Source organism: Sarcophilus harrisii, chromosome 2 (genome assembly GCF_902635505.1).
Source record: "Sarcophilus harrisii chromosome 2, mSarHar1.11, whole genome shotgun sequence".
NCBI lineage: Eukaryota > Metazoa > Chordata > Mammalia > Dasyuromorphia > Dasyuridae > Sarcophilus > Sarcophilus harrisii.
Genome location: NC_045427.1, coordinates 478,765,956 through 478,789,779, shown reverse-complemented (window position 1 = coordinate 478,789,779; position 23,824 = coordinate 478,765,956). Strand labels below are relative to the sequence as shown.

The following is a 23,824-nucleotide window of genomic DNA, read 5'->3' as shown; positions in this document are numbered from 1 at the left end:
ACTGTGCACTTGCTTGTGTTCTCTCTCAACAAAATTCTGTGTTTGGCATTCAAATCCTGACATAATATTCTTTTGCTCTCATTCCCTACCTTTCCAGTCTTCTTTTTTATTTTAATTTTTAAAAATATCTCCAATTTATTATTTGAAACATTTTTTATTTTTAAATTGTAAATTCAAAATTCTCTCCTTTTACCCCTACCCCATTTACTCAGAAGGCAAGCAATCTGCTATCAATTATACATGTGAAATCATGCAAAAATATTCCTATAATTATCTATATTTCAAAAAAGGCAAGAAAAATAAAGGGAGAATATTATACTTCAATTTGCATGCAGAGTTCATCAATTCTCTCTCTGGAAATGGATAGCATTTTTTTCATCATGACTCTTTTGGCATTGTCTTAGATCAATATTTCTCAGAGTAATCAAGATTTTCACAACTAATCATCATTACTGTTACCGTGCATAATGATGTCCTGTTCTCACTTTACTTTGCCTCAGTTTATACAGTTTTTATATCTTTCCGAAATAATCCTCGTCATTTTTTACAGCATAATAGTACACCATCACAATCATATGCCATAACTTGTTCAGATATTCCTTACCTAATGAGTCTCCCCTAAATTTCCAATTCTTTGTCACCATAAAAAACTGCTAAAAAATATTTTGTACATATAAATCCTTTTCTCTTTCCTTTGATTTCTTTGGGATATAGCCCTAATAGTGCAATGAATTTAGGGGAGCTGAACCACATAAAAAGGATATGCAATTTAAAACCCCTTAGTTCCAAATTCACCAAAATGGATAAATTCCCTACTCCACCAATAGTTCATTAATGTACCTATTTTTCTTTCATCCTCTTTAGAATTTGTTACAATTACTTTAATTTGACTTTCTCTAATCAATAGTGACTTAGAACATTTTTTCATGTGATTATAGATAGCTTTGGCTTTTTTCTTCTGGAAAACTACCTATTCTTTGGCTATCAACTGGGAAATGGCTCTTATTTTCATTAATCTGGCTCAGATCTATATTTACTATATATTTGAGAAATGAAGCCTTTGTCAGAGAAACTTGATATAAACATTTATTATATTCATTTTCTAAGATACCTTTTGGCAAAATATACTTTTCTTGATTATTATTTTAATTAAGCCTATTTTTGATTTTGCTTTGTCTGAGATCATAATCACTACCCCTGCCTTTTTGTTGCTGTTGTTTAGTTGAAGCTGAAGCTGAAGATTCTGTTCTAGTCCTTTAATTTAACTTTGTGTGTATTATTCTACTGGGTGTGTCTCTTGTAAATAACATATTGTTGGATTTGGGTTTCTAATCTATTCTGCTATCTATTTCAATTTTATAGATAAATTCATACCATTCACATTCATAATTATGATAACTATGCATTTCTGTCCATCACAGTTTCTTGTTCTTTTCTTTTATCCTTTTCTTCCTCAAAAGTCTATTTTGCTTCTAACCACCACATCCCTTAATCTGTTCTCTCTCTCTTTTTTTTTTTTTTATCAGTCCTTCCTTTCTCTCTATGGGATGAGAATTCCCAGAGCTGCTGTTGGAGCCACTGTTGTTGCTGCATGTGTAGGCTCTGGTCAGGCTTTCACCTCAGTATTATAAACTTCTCCTGCCAACCTCCTAAGTTTTCTTAGTCTAGAAAATGTCTTAGTCTGACCTCTTGTTGGCTTTGATACTACAAGATTTGATTTGTTGTATTATTTTAAAGTTGTTTAGAGAGTAGTACTGAAAAAGTTCAGCTGGGTTGCCTCTAATCTGCCATCTTGACTCCAACCCCTCCTTTCCAGTTTTCTTCCATGTTACTCTCCACCACATAACCTTCAGCACCTTAACACTGGCTTCTTGACTATTCTAAGTAAAATCAGCATACTCCATCTCTTAGATCCAGGCATTTTCTCTTGATGTCCCCTATACCTGTATTGTTTTCCCTTCTCATCCCTATATCCTAGCTTCTAAGACTTTCAAGTCTCAAATAAAATTCCACCTTCAACAGAAAACCTTTTCCATTTTCTCTTAATCCTAGTGCCTTCCCACTCTTAATTATTTTGTTTATCCTGTATATAGCCTGATTGTACATATTTATTTGTTTGCTGTCTCTACCATGAGGGTAGGGACTGTCTTTTGCCACTTTCTGTTTTCCCAGTATTTAGCAGTGTAACTAGCATATAGTAGGCTTTTAACAAAAGCTTACTATCCAATGACTGATCCACCCCAAATAGGCTATATATAGTGGGTTACTTTTTCACATTGCTGATTGATTTACACATACAATTTATCCAGGCTCTCTTACTTGGACAACAACACATATGGTTATATGAAATGATTACTTTAGCTTATCAAAAGTAGTCTCTTGTAAGTGATCAGTTAACAGATATATGTGGGAATTAAATGCATGATCCTAGTCACATTAGAACCAGATTTATCCAACTGGGTTAATCACTGTATCATTTTCCCATTCTCCTTTCTTTATGAACCTATATATGACATGGATTCACTAGAAAGTCTGTTATTTTTTATAAAGCAGAAGAGGCTGGGAGGATTTCAGCAATGAAAACATCTTCAAGGTTTGATACACTTAAGTGATATTAGCTACCCTAGGAAAATCTGAATGGGATAACAAAAGGAACATTATATTTAAAATCCAAGAAATAAAGTAGAACCTAAAAGAAATGTGAAATATGCTTGTTCCATGTGGAGCTTTCCAACAAAAATCAGATTTTAATAAGTACATTAATATGCTTCTAATTTTAATATTTCATATTTATAAATCACTTATCTGTAAGAGCCCAAATGCTTCCCATATATCCTTATATTCCTATATAGCAATGGTATAACCCTAATTTTACAGTTGGTAAAGAAAGACTTAGAGATATAATAGGAATTGTTAATGCCAATCAACAGCTTGGCAACTCCATCAGGCAAAAAATTATGTTTAATAATTCTTAGCTCAGTATCTTTTTTACCTAGTATAAATACTCCGTTGAAAATTGTTAAATTTTTAAAAAGTAACTCATTGAGAACAAATGGGAAAAAGAAAAACACTTACTGGGATACCTCTGCAATGTGTTTGTGGCGCAAAGCTATCCACAGATCATCATCTTCATCCAGGAGAACTTCTTTCACTCGAGCTTCTCCAATTCCACTTGTCTCATATCTGAAAGAAAGAAAGTACTCTGGTGGAAAAATCTATCCCTGAAGAAATACATCTATTTTCACAGACCTTCTCCCCTAACCTCCTCCTATACTGTTTTCTTTCTTTCACTGCATGGTATTTTGGCCTGGCCATCTATCATACTAATTTGGTAACTCATCTGTTGTGTCATTTCTGGTCTACTATAACAACATTCAACATAGGAGATAATCACTAAAGCATGAAGATAAACTGAGGGTCACAATGAAATCGTGACCCTAATTTTAAAATTTCTTCAACTTTTATGTTCTCTACCAGAACCAAACTGGTACAATAAATTTTCTATAAAAATTTTTTACCTATTTAAGAAAAAGGTATTCCTCCAGAATAAAATTTGGGAACAGTTCCCAAAATACATGGAATCTCTCTATAGCTTTCATCATCTGCCTGATGCCAATTCTGTGTATATTTTATATATGAAGCTATTAAGATTTAATGGGGCAACAATTATTGAACAACAGCTGAATAAATGTAAATGTAGTTGAAGATTACTGTATATGAGTAATGGCAAAGAGGAAAAATTCAGAAAAACATGTGGAAGACCTGTATTAAGTGATTCTGTATCAAGAAAGCTAAGACAAATAGATAATATACACAACTACAATTTAAACAAAGATAACTTTATAAGGTAACCAGCTCAGGTCAAAATGTAATGGACAATTTTACCAAAATTAATACATCCATGTTTTCTGTTAACAATCAGTAAACTAAAAAAGTAAAAACTAATGTAGAAAAAGAGTCATAAGGTCTGATGCTTAACTATTTTCAGGTAATGTAATATCCCGTGTATAATAGATGGTGTTTCTTGGGAAGTGTCTGTTGCATCAAAACAAAATATGTCAGCAAAAATTATATTTGTATTTAGTCAAGAAAGATATCAGTTTTAAGCCAGGAACTGAAAAAGGGTAGAACTTACATCTCTTCAAAATTCTGATTTCAGTCTTAACAATTAATGACAGAATACAATTTTAAAACATCAACATTGTAATCACATTCCACAACAAGAAAAGATTGGCTTTCAGTATTCAGAAAGTCCCAATGACAGCTTTATACCTGGGGGAAAATGCATTCCTCTAATGGGGTAAGCATAGCTTTACATTTGGAAATGCTGATTTTGGGGGCGTTTGGAAGACTGCAAACTAGTCAGAAAAACTGTATTGGTATTCTATTTTTTTTCAAGAATAAACATTTTCTTCTCTCTGAACAGTGATTTCTTCAGCAAACCAGGAATTTCCCAAGTATTAAAAATTAAGTAGGCAAACAGCTATTTGCCATAAATCAGATTTTAAACCAATAAGACAGTAAAGAATAATGGCTTACTTTATTACCTACATGTACCTCAAAAGTGTGGGTAGGCTGGCTGAAAGTTTTAGTAGCCTAACATTATTTGCAAGGCAATTATATTTAAAATCTGTCATAACTATACTTACTTGTATACATCATTCTCAATAGGCAAAAGGTCATAGCTCATAGCTTGAAAAGTCAATTCATGAAGCACAGGAGAACTGGGATCAAAACCACGATCCAATATGAGGAGCTGGGAACGAGCCTTGTCTGGACCCTAAGAAATGAAAAAGCAATACAGCTTGCTTTCACAGTCAGTAAAATGCAAAAAAACAATATCTAGAAGTGGTATTATGCTTGTGGAAAGGCCCATTTCAAATTAAGATGTGAACCATGAAGTCAAATCTCCTCTGCCTTTCCCTTCTCCCTATAACACATGAATTTTCTTAGAGTTTTTCAAAAAGCCAGTAACTAGATTCAAAAATACATATGGAACAATATGAAAACTGTCATTGTCCACAAGTGTTTCTTATATATGATGCAGAGCATTTACAAGAGAAAGTATTACTAATGTAGAACTACTTCATAATATTTCTTTTTCTCTCTCATAGCTTGTGTTCATTTGGGTAAAGGATCAAATAGCATTTAGACCTTACCTCCCCCATGGTTGGGTCATCAGCTTTGTAGGCATCTAGTTTGTCTTGAATTAACTGAGCCAACATGGCATTGTCTTTGTAGTCCCTGTCAAACATGGAACAAAAAATAAGATACTGTTCAATATGATCTGGAACATTCCTGACATGATCTAATGGATATTTCAATAAGTTATTTGTTCTTATAGATGAATAACTTTAAGCAAAGAGGTCTACAATTTATTGTTGATACTATTTGACCTTCAAATTCTATTTTGGTCAATATGTTCCCAAGAAAATATAACCCCAAAGGAATGTTGATGTTGAGAATATCTCCAATAACCTAACCTCTCAATTCTTTGACTTCTTCCAACTCAATTTATTCAAAATTTATCCACAAACCAGGACACACCTTAAATATCAATATTTCTGAGATTGCACCATCTCTGGTATCTAAAACTTTGAAATTCCATTCTCCAATCACAATCCTTTTTTCCTTCTACCCCTCTCACTTTCTTACATTTTAAACCTACTTTTCTCTTTTTATTGCAATCTAATTCCCGGACTTACCCTAATTATATTAGTCCATGTCCCCTACCCCTGTATAAGCTTGTCTTCATTTACTTAATCATAGCCTTTTATCATTCTATCTTTCCTTATGCCTTATAACTTCTACCTTTATTCTTTATTCCAACCACAAGCCCCATTTCTTTAAACCCTCCAATTTTTTTCCTAGGCAATCGGGCCCTACAGTGGCAATTCTCCTTCCTCCCTTCCTTATCTAGAACATTTAGTGAATTAATTCAACTCAAAACTATCTTCTACATTCAAATTCCTTGCCCTCTTATCCTATTTTGATCATATCATGCCAAATCCCAAGTCTGGATTATACCCATATCCTTTCCTTCTATTCACATGCTGCTGATTAGTACTAGGAAATTCATGAAACTAAGTTTGTTAGAAATTTGTTACATAATCCTAACAGACTCTTATTGGAATAAAGTAATCCTTTTTCACTTCCCTAAGTTGATTTGCTACTCCCTCACAACTTACAAGCTGATTATTCCAACTTTTCATCTTTTCTCAAGCCTCTCACCTCAGTGTTTCCCACCATCCTCTCAGTTGAGAATCAAAACATATTTCACTGAAAAAAAGGTCATTTACTGACATTCTTTCTTCTCCTCTCATCTTACATCACTTGTCTACCTCCCCTATCTTCCTTACTTTATTTTAAAAATATTTTATTCATGTCTTTTTTTAATCATCATAGTTTCTCTCCCTTTCAAAAAACCATCCCACATAACTATTTTTAAAGAAAAAAAGGAAAAAATCAGCATAACCAATACATCATGAATATGAAAATCATGCAAAGTGTAACACTTATGGACTTCCCCCTCCTGAAATGGGATAGGAATATCTTCTTAAAGCTTTTCTTTTGAGTCATGTTTCTTCTTTATAATTTTGCCACATTCACTTTTGATTGTACGTGTGTGTGTGCGGTTGTTGCTTTTTGTTTACACTGCTGTAGATATTAGATATATTATTTTCTCAGCTATGCTGACTTCAATCTGCATCAGTTCATGTACATTTTGGCATGTTTCTCTATATTTATCACAGACATCATTTCATTTTTTAAAATAATAGCTTTTTATTTTTCAAAATACATGCAGATAGTTTTTAACATTCATCCTTGCATAACCTTGTGTTCCAAATTTTTCTTCCTCTCCCACCTCCCCTAGACAGCAAGTAATCCAATATAGGTTAAATGTGCAATTCTTCTAAACATATTTCCACATTTATCATGCTCACAAGAAAAATCAGATCAAAAGGGGAAAAAAATGAGGAAAAAAACCAAACAAATAAACAACAACAGCAAAAGTGAAAATACCATGTTGTGATTCACATTCAGTCTCTATGGGTCTCTCTCTGGGTACAGATGGCTCTCCATCACAAGACTATAGAATTGGTCTAAACTGCCACATTGTTGAAGAGAATCAAGTCCATCACAGTTGATCATTATATAATCTTGTTGCTATATACAATGTTCTCTCTTGGTTCTAATCACTTCACTTAGCATCAGTTCGTGTAAGTCTTTCCAGGCTTTTCTGAAATTAACCTGTTAATCATTTCTTACAGAACAATAATATTCCATTACATTCATATACCATAACTTATTCAAGCCATTCTCCAATTGATGGGCATCCACTCAATTTCCAATTCCTTGCCACTACAAAAAGGGCTGCTACAAGCATTTTTTGCACATGTGAGTTATTTTCCCATTTTTATGATCTCTTTGGGATACAGGCCAAGTAGAGACGCTGCTGGATCAAAGTCCGAATCATCTCAATGTTGAAGAGAGTCATGTCCATCAGAATTGATCATCATATAGTCTTATTATTGCTGTGTATAATGATCTCCTGGTTCTGATCATTTCACTTTGCATCAGTTCGTGTAGGTCTCTCCAGGCTTCTCTGAAATCATCCTGCTGGTTGTTTCTTACAGGACAATAATATTCCTCTTTTTTTTTTTTTTTTTTAGTTTTCAACAGTCATCTTTTATAAGATTCTGAGTTTTAATTTTTTCTCCCCCCCTTCTTTTTTTTTTAATAGCCTTTTATTTACAGGATATATACATGGGTAACTTTACAGCATTAACAATTGCCAAACCTCTTGTTCCAATTTTCACCTCTTACCCCCTCCCCCTCCCTAGATGGCAGGATGACCAGTAGATGTTAAATATATTAAAATATAACTTAGATACACAATAAGTATACATGACCAAAACGTTATTTTGCTGTACAAAAAGAATCAGACTCTGAAATATTGTACAATTAGCTTGTGAAGGAAATCAAAAATGCAGGTGTGCATAAATATAGGGATTAGAATTCAATGTAATGGTTTTAGTCATCTCCCAGAGTTCTTTTTCTGGGCATAGCTAGTTCAGTTCATTACTGCTCCATTAGAAATGATTTGGTTGATCTCGTTGCTGAGGATGGCCAGGTCCATCAGAACTGGTCATCATCTAGTATTGTTGTTGAAGTATATAATGATCTCCTGGTCCTGCTCATTTCACTCAGCATCAGTTCGTGTAAGTCTCTCCAGGCCTTTCTGAAATCATCCTGTTGGTCATTTCTTACAGAACAGTAATATTCCATAATATTCATACCACAATTTATTCAGCCATTCTCCAACTGATGGACATCCATTCAGTTTCAGTTTTTAGCCACTACAAAAGGGCTGCCACAAACATTCGTGCACATACAGGTCCCTTTCCCTTCTTTATAATCTCTTTGGGATATAATCCCAGTAGTAACACTGCTGGATCAAAGGGTATGCACAGTTTGATAACTTTTTGAGCATCGTTCCAAACTACTCTCCAAAATGGCTTGATTCGTTCACAACTCCACCAACAATGCATCAATAGGACAATAATATTCCATAGCATTCATATACCATAATCTATTCAGCCATTCTCCAATTGATGGGCATCCACTCAGTTTCCAGTTTCTTGACACTACTAAAAGGACTGCCACAAACATTTTTGCATATGTGGGTCCCTTTCCCTTAAAGCTAACATTCCTAACTTTGTTTCAACCCGATCTTATTGGGAATGCTTCTAATTTATCCCCATTACATATGATGCTTGCTGGTGATTTTAGATAGATGTTATTTATCATTTTAAGGAAAATTCCAGAGAGGGGTGGAGCCAAGATGGCGGAGAAGGCACACGTGATTTTCTAAGCTCCTCTCATTCCCCTCATACCAACTATTTTATCGAGCCTCAAAAATAGCTCTTCACTGCTTAAATTCATGAAGATCAGAAGCATACAACTTACCAGCTGAAGTCAATCTGGAAGATCGCCAGGAAAGGTTTGTCCTGAGGGGCCAGGAACAGACTAGCACAGGCAGTGAGAGACTAGCGTCCTGAGCAGACCGGGGCGGGGGTGATCTCTGTGGCTAGAGAAGTTATAGAGACCACTCTGCTATAGGCTAACTGCTCTGCCTTGATTACAAAGCAGTAAACTGGCAGAGAAATTAAAGCCTAAAACAGAGGGTACTCTAAAAAACACCAGAACCTAACAAGATCTGGCTGTAACTACTCAAACCCAGAAGTGACTCAGGCAGACTGAAACGCAGCCCTGCAGCCACATCCTGCAGTTCGGGGCTTTGCAGGGGCAGTTACAAACCCACAAGGCAGGGGGTCACAGCTCTAATCAGCACAGTGGGAGGCTCAGCCTGGAGCAATAGAACTTCTCCAACAGGACTGTGCTTCCCAGGGCAGAGACACTTCCGGTCCCTGCAAATCCATTCACTGCTCAACTGCGAATACCCACAGCCCCAGGGTGGGATTTGGCTTAGGATAGTGAAACTCTCACTGCTCAGTGTCTAGTCCCAGGGCAGTCTTTATCTCACACAGCAGGGGTTCTTTGCAGGGCACTTTCCCAGCTCTACCCTGCAGGCCTGAGTTACTTCCAGGTGAGGAACTCTTTCCCAGAGCACTCCAGTACCTAGCTGCTTTTTGTAGCTGGCTAGCAGGACAGCTAACTGTCCATACACCTCTCACTGCTCTGCAGAGGAAGCTGGTAACCTCCTGGCCTGAAGGCAGACCCTACAGGCTTTAACAAAATGAATAAGAAAATCAAAAGAACAATTGATAGTTTTTACTCAGAAAGAGAACAGCTTTTCAACCCTGAAGAGACTAATAGCAGACAATTGTTGGTCCCCAATACAAAAGGCTCTCCTAGAAGAGACTATTAAAAACCTTAAAAGAGAACTAGAAGAAAAATGGGGAAAGAAAAGAAGCTATGCAAGAGAGTACAGAAAAGACATATAACTCACTAAAAAGAAAAATTTGATAAAGTGGAAAAAGAAAACAACTTCCAAATTGTTGGAAAAGGTAAAAACTCCCAAGAATTGGGAAACAGTTTTGGTTGGAGAAAAGAAAAAAACTCACTAAAAAAATTAGTAAATGGAAAAAAAATTCCATGACAAAATGCTCATTTAAAACTCAATCGGACATATACAAAAAAAGTAAAAAAATGAAAAATAACACATAAAAATGAACTGAACAAAAAAAATGCTATTCATTAGACAAGAAAATCAGTCAAAAAAAAAAAAATTAAAGATTGGAAAAAAAATTCAAATATTTCGAAAACAACAGACCTGGAAAAAGATCTAGGAGAAAAACCTAAGGATATCGGACTACCTAAAATTATGATGAAAAAAGAGCCTGATACTATTTTACAGGAAATCATTAAAAAAGAACTCCAGAAGTAATAGAACTGGAAAGTAGAATACGTGGAAAGAACATTGAACACCTTCGAAAAAGACCCTAAAATAAAGACTCCGAGGAATATTGTGGCCAAACTCCAAATTTTCAGATAAGAAAAAATCCTAAAGCAGCCAGGAAAAAAGTTAAATACCAATGTCCACAAAAGGTCCAACAAAGATCCCCCCCAACATTAAAGGATCAAAGGCCAATTTGATATTCCAAAAGGCAAAAGAACTTGGAATGCACCAAGAATAAACTACCCACTAATCTGAGCATTTTTTTCCATGGAAGAAGATGAACATTTAATGAAACAGAAGAATTCCATCTTTTCTAAAAAAAAACCAGACAAAAATTTGATCTCCAAAACAGGACTCAAGACAAGTAGAAAAAATAAAAAGGAACTCTTGAGAACTGTATTTCTTTTTGGGATATACATAAAATCCAATGTATAATTTGATTTTACTGATATATATAAAAAGAAGTAGAAATGGAAAGGGGATAGTATCAGAAAAGGGAGAAAGGGGAGATAAAAAGGGAAACTACACTCATTGATGAGGCAAAGGAAACCTATCATATCTGAAGGAACTTAGAGGGGAGGAACATTGTGAATCTTACTCCATGAGTTGACTCAAGAGGAAATAATTGAACATTTGTTTTTAAAGAATCTTCTCCACCTCATTAAAAATGGGAGAAAAAGGGAAAAGGAAAAAAATAAGGAAGGGTACAAGAAAGGGAAGGGATTCAAAGGGAGGAGGGAGGGATACTAAGAGGGAAAGCTGGGGATGCAAGGACCAATAAGTTTAAAATAAGGAAGGGAAAGGAGAGCAAGAAAAAGAAAAGATAATTGGGGATATTAGGGTGGAGGAAATACAAATTGTTAATTTAACCATAAATGTGAATGAGATGAACTCCCCCATAAAGAGGAGACAGATAGCAAACTGGATCAAAAGTCAGAACCCTACAATATGTTGTTTACAGGAAACACATTTAAAACAGGGAGATACATACAGAGTAAAGGTAAAAGGCTAGAGCAGAATCTATTATACAAGTCAAAAAAGCAGGGGTAGCCATCCTTATCTCAGATCAAGTAAAAGCAAAAATTGATCTAATTAAAAGATAAGGAAGGAAAATTCCATTTATTTCTATGTTCTCTAATGTTTTTTATTAGAAATGGATATTATATTTTGTCAAATGCTTTTTCTGCATTCTTGATATAATCATATGATTTCTATTAGTCTGGTAAATGATAATAGTCAATTATGCTAATAGTTTTTCTGATATTGAGTCAGCCTTGCATTCCTGGTATAAATCTTACTTGGCCATAGTGTATTATCTTAGTGATAAGTTGCTATAATCTCTTTGCTAATATTTCACTTAAGATTGTGGCATCAATATTCATTAGGGAAATTGTTCTATAATTTTCTTTTTCTGTTTTGGCCAGATAAGTTTGTACAGTATTGGAATTAATTGTTCTTTAAATGTTTGGTAGAATTCACTTGTAAATCCAATTTTCTTAGGGAATAGCTTGTTCAATTTATTTTTCTAAATTGGTACTATTTAAGTAATTTATTTCCTCCTCTGTTAATCTGTGCAAACTATATTTTTGTAAGTATTTATCCATTTCACTTAGATTATCAGATTTATTGGCATACAATTAGGTAAAATAGTTCCTACTTATTGCTTTAATTTCCTCTTCATTGGAGCTAAATTCACTGTTTTCATTTTTATACTGGTAATTTGGTTTTTTTCTTTAATTTTTCTAATCAAATTACCTAAAGGTTTATCAATTTTGTTGTTTTTTCATAAAATCAAGTCTTAGTTTTATTAGTTTAATAATTTTCTTATTTTCAATTTTATTTTTTGTTTTCAAATTTTATTATTTGTTTTCAGAATTTCAAATTTGGTATTTAATTGGGGATTTTCAATTTGTTCTTTTTCTAGCTTTTTTAGTTGCATGCCTAATTCATTGATTTTCTCTTTATTTTATTCATATAAGCATCTAGATATATAAAATTTCTAAGAACTGTTTTGGCTGCATCCAATAAATTTTGGTATGTTGTCTCATTATTGTCATTCTCTTGGATGAGATTATTGTTAGTTTCTATGGGATTAGATTATTCAGTTTCCAATTAATTTTTGGTCTATTTTTCCATGTCCCTTTATTACATGTAATTTTTATTGCATCACGATCTGAAAAACATCATGACCTACTTTCTGCATTTGATTGTAAGGTTTTTATAACCTAACACTTGGTCAATTTTTGACACACATCATTTCTTACAGGATAGGATTATCCCATTAAATTCATGTACTGTTATTTTGTTTAATCATTCTCTAATCAATGGGCATCTACTTTGTTTCTGATTCTTTGCACAAAATGTGTTGATATAAATATTTTTATGTAAGTGGGTCCTTTCTTCAATACTCTCATTGGAATATAAGCATGGAATTATATTAATAAAGTAGCTAAAATGTTCATATTCCTAGTAATGAGATCTCTAAATCTAGAGAAATGGATATTTCTGTCACTTTATTCATAGAATTTTAAATTGCTTTCTAAACGTAATTCTTTAATGAAAAAAAATGCAAAGGAAAGTGGCCTAAATGTGTCAAACCTAAAACTACACAATAAAGCAGCAGTCATCAAAACCTTTTGGTACTTGCTTAGAAATAGAGTAGTGTATCAGTGGAATAGGTTAAGTTTATAAGACACAATATAGTCGACAATTATAGTAAAATTTAATGTTTGATAAACCCCAAAATAAGAACTCATTATTTGGAAAAAAAAAAAAAAAAACCTTGCTGTTTGACAAAAATTTCTGGGAAAACTGGAAAATAGTAAGGCAGAAACTGAACATTGACCAACAACTAATACCCTACACCAAGATAAAGTCAAAATAGGTTCATGATTTAGACATAAAATTTAGACATAAGGGTGATACTATAAGCAAATTAGGAGAACAAAGGATAGTTTACCTCTAAGATCTGTGAAGAAGGAAGGAATTTATGGCCAAAGAATAAACTAAATATATATAAATATATAAAATGTAAAATGGATAATTTTTTATTACATTAAATTAAAGTTTTTACACAAACAAAATCAATACAGCCAAGATTGGAAGGGAAGCAGAAAGCTGGGAGGGAGGGGAATTTATTCCAGTGTTTTTGATAAAGGTCTCAGTTCTAAAATATATAGAAAACTAATTCAAATTTATAAGAATACAAGCCATTCCCCATTTGATAAGAAGTCAAAGGATATTAACAGACAATTTTCAAAGAAATTAAAACTATTTGAAAGTCAAATTTTTAAAATGTTCTAAACCACTACTGATTAGAGAAATGCAAATTATGACAACTCTCAGGTACCTCTTTACACTTCTCAGAATGGTTAAGATGACAGGAAAAAGTAATGATATGAGAGAGGGGATATGAGAAAATTGGCACACTAAAGCACCATTGATAGAACTGTGAACTGATCCAATTATTTTGAAGAACAAATAGGAATTATGCCCAAAGGGCTATAAAATTGGGTATCTAGTAGTCTCTATTGGGTCTATATCCCAAACAAATCATAAAAGAGGGAAAAGGAACCCACATGTGCAAAAGTGTTTGTAGCAGTTCTTTTTGTAGTGGCAAGGAATCTGAGTTCAATGGAAATTTAGTGAATACTCCTCACTTGGGAAATAACTGAATAAATTATGACATTTGAATATAATGTAATATTATTGTTTTCTAAGAAATGATGAGCAAGCTGATTTTAGAAAAGCTTGGAAAGACCTATATCAACTAATAATGCTAAATGAAGAGAGCAGAACTAAGAGAACACTGTACACAACAACAACAAGATTATGTGATGATCAAGTATTATAGATTTGGCTCTTTTCAACAATGAGGTCACTCAAGGCAATTTCAATAGATTTGTGATGGAAAGGGCCATCCATATCCAGAGAGAGAACTATAGAGACTGAATGTAAGTCAAAGCATAGTATTTCCACCATTTTTTTAGTTGTTGTTTGTTTGCTTTTTTATTTTTTCCCCTTTTGATCTGATTTTTTTACCACAGTATGACAAAAATAGAAATATGTTTAGAAGAACTGTACATGTAACTTATATTGTATTGGTTGCTGTCATGGGGAAGAGAGAGGGAAAGAAGAGTGGAAAAAAATCAGAACATAAGATTTTGCAAAAATGAATACTGAAAACTATCTTTCATGTATTTGAAAAAAAATACTATTAAGAAAAATTAATAATCTATAAAATAAAACAAAGAATCTATGTTTAGCCTTCTGTTAGTTTGATTATTTTACATTTTAAAGGCAATAGCTACTCCAACCTTTAGCAGTCGCTATTCGAATCAGTCAGTAACTTTAAGCTCAGAGACAAGATTCTCCATCAAAAAGATTACAACTTGCTAAGGTTCAGATGATGGTTAATATTTTTTAGCAATAAAGTATCTTAAAATTTTGATATATATATATTTTAAGACATGTTACTACTACATACAACATACTACAATATAGTATAAACATGACTTTTATATGCACTGGGAACCCCCCAAAATTGTGTGACTTACTTTATTGAGGATTTTATACTTCATTGGTCTGGAACTAAACCCACAATCCCTGAGATATGTATACATATATGTGTGTGTATGTGTAAATGTGTGTGTATACACACACTTGTACACACATGTATACAGATAAATAAATATAAAATTTATGCAGCAGGGTTTTAATATAAATCACTATCACATGTAGCTTACATGGAGTGCTCATCCCTCAATCAGATATCTGAGTGACAGATTCATTCTCATCATCCTAAGTTATAACATAGATGTGAGGATATGTCTTTTTCAATTACTAAAATTGAAAACTTTTCTTTATTAATTAGTTCTCAGACTATCTTCTAGTGCATTAACTATCTTACATTTAATAAAATGCAGAAACCTTTTTCCCTGTAAGTAAATGTTCACCTTTCACTATACCCAAACTCTTTCTATACTATATGATATAATATGTATCTTTATGTGTTTATATATGCACCATATTACAAAATGTATTCTATGTCACAATGTCTCAGGAGTGTAGTATAATATATATTAACATACATAAAATTATATATACTATAATTATTATCTGTCTATATGTGTGCCTATGTATGCATGTTAGTATGTGTGTGTATATATGTGTGTGTGTGTGTGTGTGTATACCTGTGTATATAAAGAAAACTTCCAATACCAATAATGAATGAATTTAAAAGAAGCCCTAATTTCTATTACATGACCTTTAATATACTGTCTTACCCTCGATATCGTACAGCTGGGTATTCCTTCAAAGTGGCACACAGAGTTGCAATCTGTTCTGCCAGTCGTTCCAGGATTGGGTTTTTCATCTGAGCCTTGTGTGGGCTATAGAAACTTTGAAAAGAATCAGCAGAGTCCAAGGAATATACCTGAAAAGGAGACAATGGATAGTACTTATATTCAGAATAAAAGTTCTTTCGCCAAAGGGGAGAAAACCTTAAATGAATAAATATATTCATCCCAATATTTCCCCAAGAATAAGATTTGAATGGCATAAGTAGCCTTTGCATAAAAAATGTAACAGAAGCTCATACTCTGTTACTTAAAAGTAAAGAGAATGTAATCAGAACCATGTTCCCTGAACATTTAAATCTTTTCCTGAAATAACTTCAGTTTAGTCTTTTGTCAGATGGATTCCTACTCCATTATGTTCACTTAACTTAAACTGGTTGCTTTTAGTGATAAAAATGATTAGAATTGTTTTACTTTTTTATTTTTTGAAATCTCTGTGAAATATATTATGGTTGGTTATGCTAAAATCAAACTGTCAAACAAATCAAACAACATATATTGTTTTTGAACTCACAATGGGTTTAAAAAAAAAAAAAAGAAAAGAAAAGAAAGAATATGAGAGACAAATTCCTCATGTTGGAGAATAAAGCTACAGTTAGGAGGGTCTGGGTGCTAAGCCAGATACAAAGATTTCCCAAGAGGTGAAAAACTTCAACTAGAAGGTTGGAGTGTATGAAGTGTGATTATGCTACTACAGTCCTGGATAGCAATATGAGGAAAACTTCTCTATTTCATGGAATTCAAAGGTCTTTGAAAATTGCTTCACTGCACTTGCCAAGAAGACCTGAACTGAGATCTTAAAAGGATTTGTGTCACTAGAATTGAACCTCTTATTTGCTGCCTATCAACATGAAGTCAAGATATTAATTTTAGAACAGCACCAAAGAGGCAAAAATCTAAAAGCTCTTAAAGGTGAAATATAAGTTTACTATTGTTTTAACAAAGTCTTTATTTCTTATGGGTATACTAATATACTAAATCAACATGATTAGCTAAATAATTAGGATTATTTTGTAAGTAAAATTTTGGGCAAATAAATATTTTAATTAAAGTAGAATTTATATATGCCAAGGAAAAGTCAGGAATTATATGAGCAAAACTACAAAACACTTTCCACACAAATAAAGTCAGATCTAAAGAACTGGAAAAATATCAAGTGCCCTTGGATAGGCTGAGTGAATATAATAAATCTGACAATACTACCTAAAATAATCTATTTATTTAGTGCTATACCAAACTCCTAAGAAACTATTTTAGTGACCTAGAAAAAAATAACAATATTCATCTGGAAAAATAAAAGGTCAAGAATTTCAAGGGAATTAATGAAAAAAAATCAAATGAAGGTGGCTTAGCTGTACCAGATCTAAAACTGTATTATAAAACAGTGGTCATCAAAACTATTTAGTATTGGCTAAAAAATGACTAGTTGATCGGTGGAATAGGTTAGGTTCACAGGACAAAATAGTTAATGACTATAGTTATCTAGTGTTTGAGAAACGCAAAGATCTCAGCTTTTGGGATAAGAATTCACTATTTGACAAAAACTGCTTGGAAAATTGGAAACTAGTATGGCAGAAACTAGGCACTGACCCACACCTAATACTGTATACCAAGATAAGGTCAAAATGTGTTCATGATCTACACATAAAGAATGATATTATAAATAAATTAGAAGAACATAGGATAGTTTACCTCTCAGACCTGTGGAGGAGGAAGGAATTTGTGACCAAAGAACTAGAGATCATTACTGATCACAAAATAGATAATGTTTATTATATTAAATTAAAAAGTTTTTGTACAAACAAAACTAATGCAGACAAGATTAGAAGGAAAGTAATAAACTGGGAAAACATTTTTACATTCAAAGGTTCTGATAAAGGCCTCATTTCTAAAATATATAGAGAACTGACTCAAATTTATAAGAAATCAAATCATTTTCCAATTGATAAGCAATCAAAGGATATGAAAAGACAATTTTCAGATGAAGAAATAGAAACTATTTCTAGTTATATGAAAACGTACTCCAAATCACTACTGATCAGAGAAATGCACATTAAGACAACTCTAAGATACCACACTACACACCTGTCAGATTGGCTAAGATGGCAGGAAAAGATAATGATGAATGTTGGAAGGATTGTGGGAAAACTGGGACATTGATACATTGTTGGTGGAACTATGAATGGATTCAACCATTCTGGAGAGCAATTTGGAACTATGCTAAAAAAGTTATCAAACTGTGCATACCCTTTGACCAGCAGTGTTACTACTGAGCTTATATCCCAAAGAGATCTTAAAGAAGGGAAAGGAACCCACATGTGCAAAAATGTTTGTGGCAGCCCTTTTTGTAGTGGCTAGAAACCGGAAACTGAATGGATGCCCATAAATTGGAGAATGGCTGAATAAATTATGGTATATGAATGTTATGGAATATTATTGTTCTGTAAGAAATGACCAAGAGGATGATTTCAGAGAGAACTGGACTTACATGAATTAATGCTAAGTGAAATGAGCGGAACCAGGAGATCATTATACATGGCAATAACAAGACTATACAATGACCAATTCTGATGGACGTGGCTCTCTTCAACAATGGGATGATTCAAATCAGCTCCAAGTGTCAGTAATGAAGAGAGCCATCCACATCCAGAGAGAGGACTATGAGAACTGAGTGTGGACCAAAACATAGCATTTTCACTCTGTTATTATTTGCTTGAATTTTTGTTTTCCTTCTCAGGGTTTTTTTTCTTTCTAGAGATTATTTATCTTATGCAGCAAGATAACAGTACAAAATGTATACATATATTGATTTAATATATATTTAACATCTATTGGATTATCTGCCTTCTAAGGGAGGGGAGGAGAGTAGGAGGGGAAAATTTGGAACAAAAAGTTTTGCAAGGGTTAATGTTGAAAAATTGCATATGTTTTATAAATAAAAAGCTGTAATAAAATAAATTTTTAAAAAATAGAGTTTAATTTAATTAAAAGTAAGTAAGAATTTAAATTAAAAAAAAAAAAGAATTAAAGAAAACATGATAAATGGAAAGGTAGTAAACCTGGAGTCAGGAGAAGTGAATTTGAATATTGTTTCTGGTACTTAACAGCTTGTGTGGCCTTGGACAAGTAAGAATCTTTCTGGCTTCAGTTTCCTTTTTTATAAAATGGGAATAATTATACTTGTACTGTGAGAAAGAGTGCTTTGTAAAACAAAAAGCATTAAAATTTTCATTCAAGAAAATAGGTTTTCCATTCAAGACTGAAGAGTAAGAAAAGAAGATGGTATTAAATGCTCTAAGTTTTAATTCTTTTTAACTTCTTAAAGCAGAGCTTTACAACTCTACAGGCTGACTTATGGAAATTTAATACTTCCAAATCATTTATTTTGTGGTGCAAAATATCTTTCAAAGATTGGAAAATTCTTTTTTTATTGGATAAAATAACTTCCCCCATAGGAAACCAAATTCTGATATTCTCTTCCACTACAAATTAACTTATCCAATGTTGATGCCTTATTGCTGACATTGGGCATTTAAAGGGTTAAAAAAGGGGCCCGATGGCTGCCATCTGTTCCTTAAACACGTGACAAGCTGAAATTATTGCTATGTATAAACAAGATCCTTTGCAGCAGATGAATGTGGTCTGATTCCCCTCCTGCTCTTTTCTCATTGGTTCTTCTGAAGTAGTGCTAAAGGACTTTGCTAATAAACAAATATTGGTCAAGAGGAGTGTCAAGAAGAGCTTGGGCACACAAACAAAAACATAGTGAAGGATGAGCCTTCAGAAAGGAGACCAGTAAGCAAGACAGAGAGAGGAGTTAGTTATTTTTGAATATTATTTCTGTTACATAAGCATCAATTCTTACACTACCTAAATGATGAACCATGCAACAAACTCATAGGATAACATCATCAAATCCTGTACAAAAGTACTACTTTTTGTGACATTTCTTGAGAACCTGCCAGAGGCTTGGATGAAATAATCATTATACAATAGTGATTTTTATGTATATTTTCTGTTTGTACTCACCTGTGATTCATATGGAAGAAATGCAATGTTGATTTCTGTAAGAGTTTTGATGACCTTGGCAGCACGAGATTTTACCAGCTCATTAAACAGAGCATCTGGGCAAGCTAAAAAGCAACAATAATAAATGTTACAATACAATAATTTGCGTTAATTTTTTGTTTCATTTTAAGTGCTTCAAATAAATAGTTAATATCACTCAATATTTACTACAATTTGACAAACAACTAAAATGTTCAGCACACCCTAAAAACCTAACATCCATAATGTATAACGTATCAAAATAGCAATAAATAAAAATTTACTTGAGATTCAATGAAAGTTAACTAGTTTCAAAAATCAGAAGAAAAGAACAGAAAGGACAAGGATTGGATCTCTGAATGCATTGGTATAGGAACTCCTGAATAAGGAGTCTGTTTGTAAGCTTGTACAAACAAACCCACATAACAATGCAGGTCACAGCACCCTCTTTTTAACTTGATAATCTTAGAACTACTACAGAGTGAAATAAGCAAATGAATGATTTATGCAATAACAACAATATTTATAAAAACAAACAACTTCAGAGCCTTAGGAATTCTGATCAATGCAACGTGATTCCAGAGGACCAATGATGAAGTATGTTACCAAATCATGACACAGAGGTGATGGACTCAAGATGCAGAATTAGACATTTTTTGAACATAGTAAATGAAGGAATTTGTTGTGTTTCATGATGTACATTTGTTATAAGAGTTTTCTTTTTTTATTGGTGGAAGGAAATGGAAAGAAAAGAAAATGGATTTTAATTAGAAAAAACAAAATCTAATTTTAAAAACCTTATACTCTTGGAAAGCTGCCTAGCTCAGCGAAAAGTTAAATGATTTGCCCAAAGCTTTTTTGCCAGGTTCTATCTGCTATGCCAAGATGCAGAGGCAGTGTTGGTAAAAGAACAAAAAAAAATTGTAATTTATAAAAGAAGTAGCTGGCACATAGTAGATACATAATATTACTGAATAATGTCAACACCCAACAGCATCATAATACAGAATGGGATAATACTTTCTCCTAAATGCTAAAGACCTCACAAGCATAATCCAATGGCAGCATTCATAAATGCTGATATAAACAAATTATTTTAGCTACACAGAAGAAAGCAACAGGCTTATATATGCCTGATGTCTTAAGATATAATCTGCCTGTTGCCTTTCCCATTCATATCCTGACATTACCTTCAAACAATATAAAATTGCTATAAATTTTCCATTTTCTTAGTTGTAGAGTTTTATTTCTTATTGGTGAAAAAACTGGGCTAGTTCAACAGCACAAATTATGTAGATGCTAGAATAAGAGAGAACATAGTGCTTTAATGTAATCTTGGCACTTCACATCAAGTGCCTCATTTTATCCTCACAATAACTTTGTGAGATGGGTACTATAAATATATTTATTCTCACTTTACATATGAAGTAACTGATGTCCAGGTAGATTAAGTGACCTGCCTATGATCACAGCTAATAAATGTCATAAGCAGAATCTGAATCCAGGCCTCTTCTGACATGAAGTTCAACATTTTTCCCACTATAATATGCTACTTGATATTACTGTCTACCATTAGTAGACTCCACAATTATATTATTTTTTCCACAAGTATCCAAGTCAAGTAAAGGAGAACAAGTGCTACCTGAAGCACTTAATATCCATTTTGGAAAGATATTACAGATCTCTCTGGTAGAATAATTTTAGAAACAAACCACTAGAAGATTATAGCTTAAGGTGACATGATTTAAAATTTTTTCATCCTTCACCGTACTTGTGTTTATGTTCCCAAGTCCTTTTTGCCACTCCTAGTGGTTATTGGCAAAGTCCTTCAGCACTACTTCAGAAGAACTAATGAATAAATAGCAAAAGGGGAATCAGACCACACTCATCTGCTGCAAAGAATCCTGTTTATACACAGCCATTAAAAATCAGACTGAGAATGAAGGATATTTGTTTCAATGTTAAATTAAATCCATTATCCTTAGAATTGGTAAATCCTGTGCATCAGTGCTCTAAGGAAGGAATAAATAATCCAATGGGTTTTTTCTAACTCTTTTGTTTATGACATCTTCTGAAGAAAATAACAATCTTTTTTTTTTTTTAGACAGAATTGTAATTTTAATTATATTAGCTCAGCTTAGCCATGAACAAGAGATATTTTCCCAATTGTTTAGATCTGACTTTATTTGTGTGAGAAGTTTTTCATGACTATGTCAATATATTTCTTGAGTTTGTCCACAGGTAGATCACAAATAATTTATTTTGTCTATAATTATTTTTAATAGAATTTCTCTATCTCTTGCTTCTGGGCTTGGTCAATAATATATAGAAATGCTGATGATTTGTGTGGGTTTATTTTATATTCTGCAACTTCTCTAAAACTGTTAATTGTTTCCAGGTTTTTGGATGATTTTGTAGAAGTCTATAAACAAATCATCATGTCATCTGCAAAGTGATCATTTTATTCCCTTATTGTCTCTTCTAATTCCTATTTCTTTCTTTTTTTTTAATTGCTAAAGCCCACATTTTTAGTACAATGTTGAATAATAATAGTGATTATTGGCATTCTTGTTTCACCTCTAATCTTAGTGGAAATGAGTCTCACTTCTGTCCATTCCAAATAATGCTTACTGTTGGTTAGAAAATAACAATCTAAAACAAAGACTGACAACTATTATTATTTACAAATAAATTTTGTATCATTTTGGAATTTTTCTGCTGTACAATTTTGATATGGGATGAAAGGGCTGCTGACAAATATGGTGAAGAAAAACAGGAAAGGGACTTTTTTATTACTATTTCTGTAAGATATAGTATACTTACAGTCAGTGAAAAATACATGTGCAGCTCTATACTTGGCAGTTGGTGGGTCCTTAAAGTCACTGATGAGTGAATGGACAGACTATAGGAAGGGAGAAAAAGGTAATGAAAAATAAATTCTGGAGATAAATAAAATCTATAATTGTCACTGAGCCAAATTCAAGCTCTGTAAAATAATAACAGGTATTATCAATGAATATTCACAAATAAAGAATATTTAATACAGAATTTTAAATAATTTATCTGTATTAAATATAGATTAAGATGTAAGATTCTCAAGAAATTTATCAGAAGCATAAAAAAGGCAAAGGCTTTTGTTCTATCCTAGAACAATGAGGCCAGAAGTAGAGTCTTCCAATGCTCTAGAGCTGGCTCAGCTCAGAATATAAAAATCTGTAAGTTGAGATATTGCCTAATATAGAATGTTCCAGCTAAGGTGATTCTTACTGCTAATAGAACCCAGAGAGTTTATACAGAAACTGAAAGAATTTAGCCAATATACAAAAACAAGAATACTAATGAATTTAGAGACAAATTAGAGCTGTGCCAGTCCACCTCTGGCTTTATGAACAGCTGCTAAATCTCATTAAGCTTACTTAAAACATATTAGCAGCAGCAGTAGTAGCACCACCACCCCCTCCCTTACTCCTACTGATCTGTGGATTGCAAACTGAACAAAAGTAGTATGTTAAGTAGATGCTTAACCTAGAAACGCCAAATAACTTATGTTGCACAGAAACTGAGGCTACCCTAGCTTCAACTAAAACTCTTTTGGGGAAAAATTTACCTTTTCAGAGGGAGTGATGAGATACACAGCTTCCAGACTGGGAAGTGGCTCTCGACGCTTGTTGATATCTTCCACAACTGAATAAGAAAATATAATCATCTCTCAAAGGAAAACAAATGGCATAGTTTCATCATGAAACTGAATATATCCTAAGCAACCTATACTGTCCACACTATTTCCAGGGTGATTTGGATTAAATTAATGCTTTCTTTTCTTAAAGTTTATTTTCTTCTTTCTTTAAAAGTTATAATACCCCCTGACAGTGTGTGTTTTTCTAGCTTTATGCCTAGAGAGTCCAAGAAATGTGAAGAACAGGAACTGTTTTCAGTTTCTATCTTTGTATCTATCCCTCACAACTAGTACAGCACCTTGTACATGGTATGTATTTAA

General features: G+C 33.0%; 1 protein-coding gene across 2 annotated transcripts in view; it reads right to left on the bottom strand.

Moving 5' to 3' along the window:
• Positions 1 to 23,824, bottom strand: part of STXBP1 (syntaxin binding protein 1) — a 99,926-nt gene that overhangs the window by 24,637 nt on the left and 51,465 nt on the right. For both annotated transcript variants that reach the window (XM_031954680.1, XM_003757363.4), the window contains exons 4-10: positions 23,435 to 23,511; positions 22,651 to 22,729; positions 19,810 to 19,913; positions 15,709 to 15,857; positions 5,160 to 5,244; positions 4,650 to 4,780; positions 3,076 to 3,183 (exon numbers count right to left, since the gene is read on the bottom strand). In XM_031954680.1, coding sequence (XP_031810540.1) covers positions 3,076 to 3,183; positions 4,650 to 4,780; positions 5,160 to 5,244; positions 15,709 to 15,857; positions 19,810 to 19,913; positions 22,651 to 22,729; positions 23,435 to 23,511 — 733 coding nt within the window. The remainder of the gene's footprint in view (positions 1 to 3,075; positions 3,184 to 4,649; positions 4,781 to 5,159; positions 5,245 to 15,708; positions 15,858 to 19,809; positions 19,914 to 22,650; positions 22,730 to 23,434; positions 23,512 to 23,824) is intronic.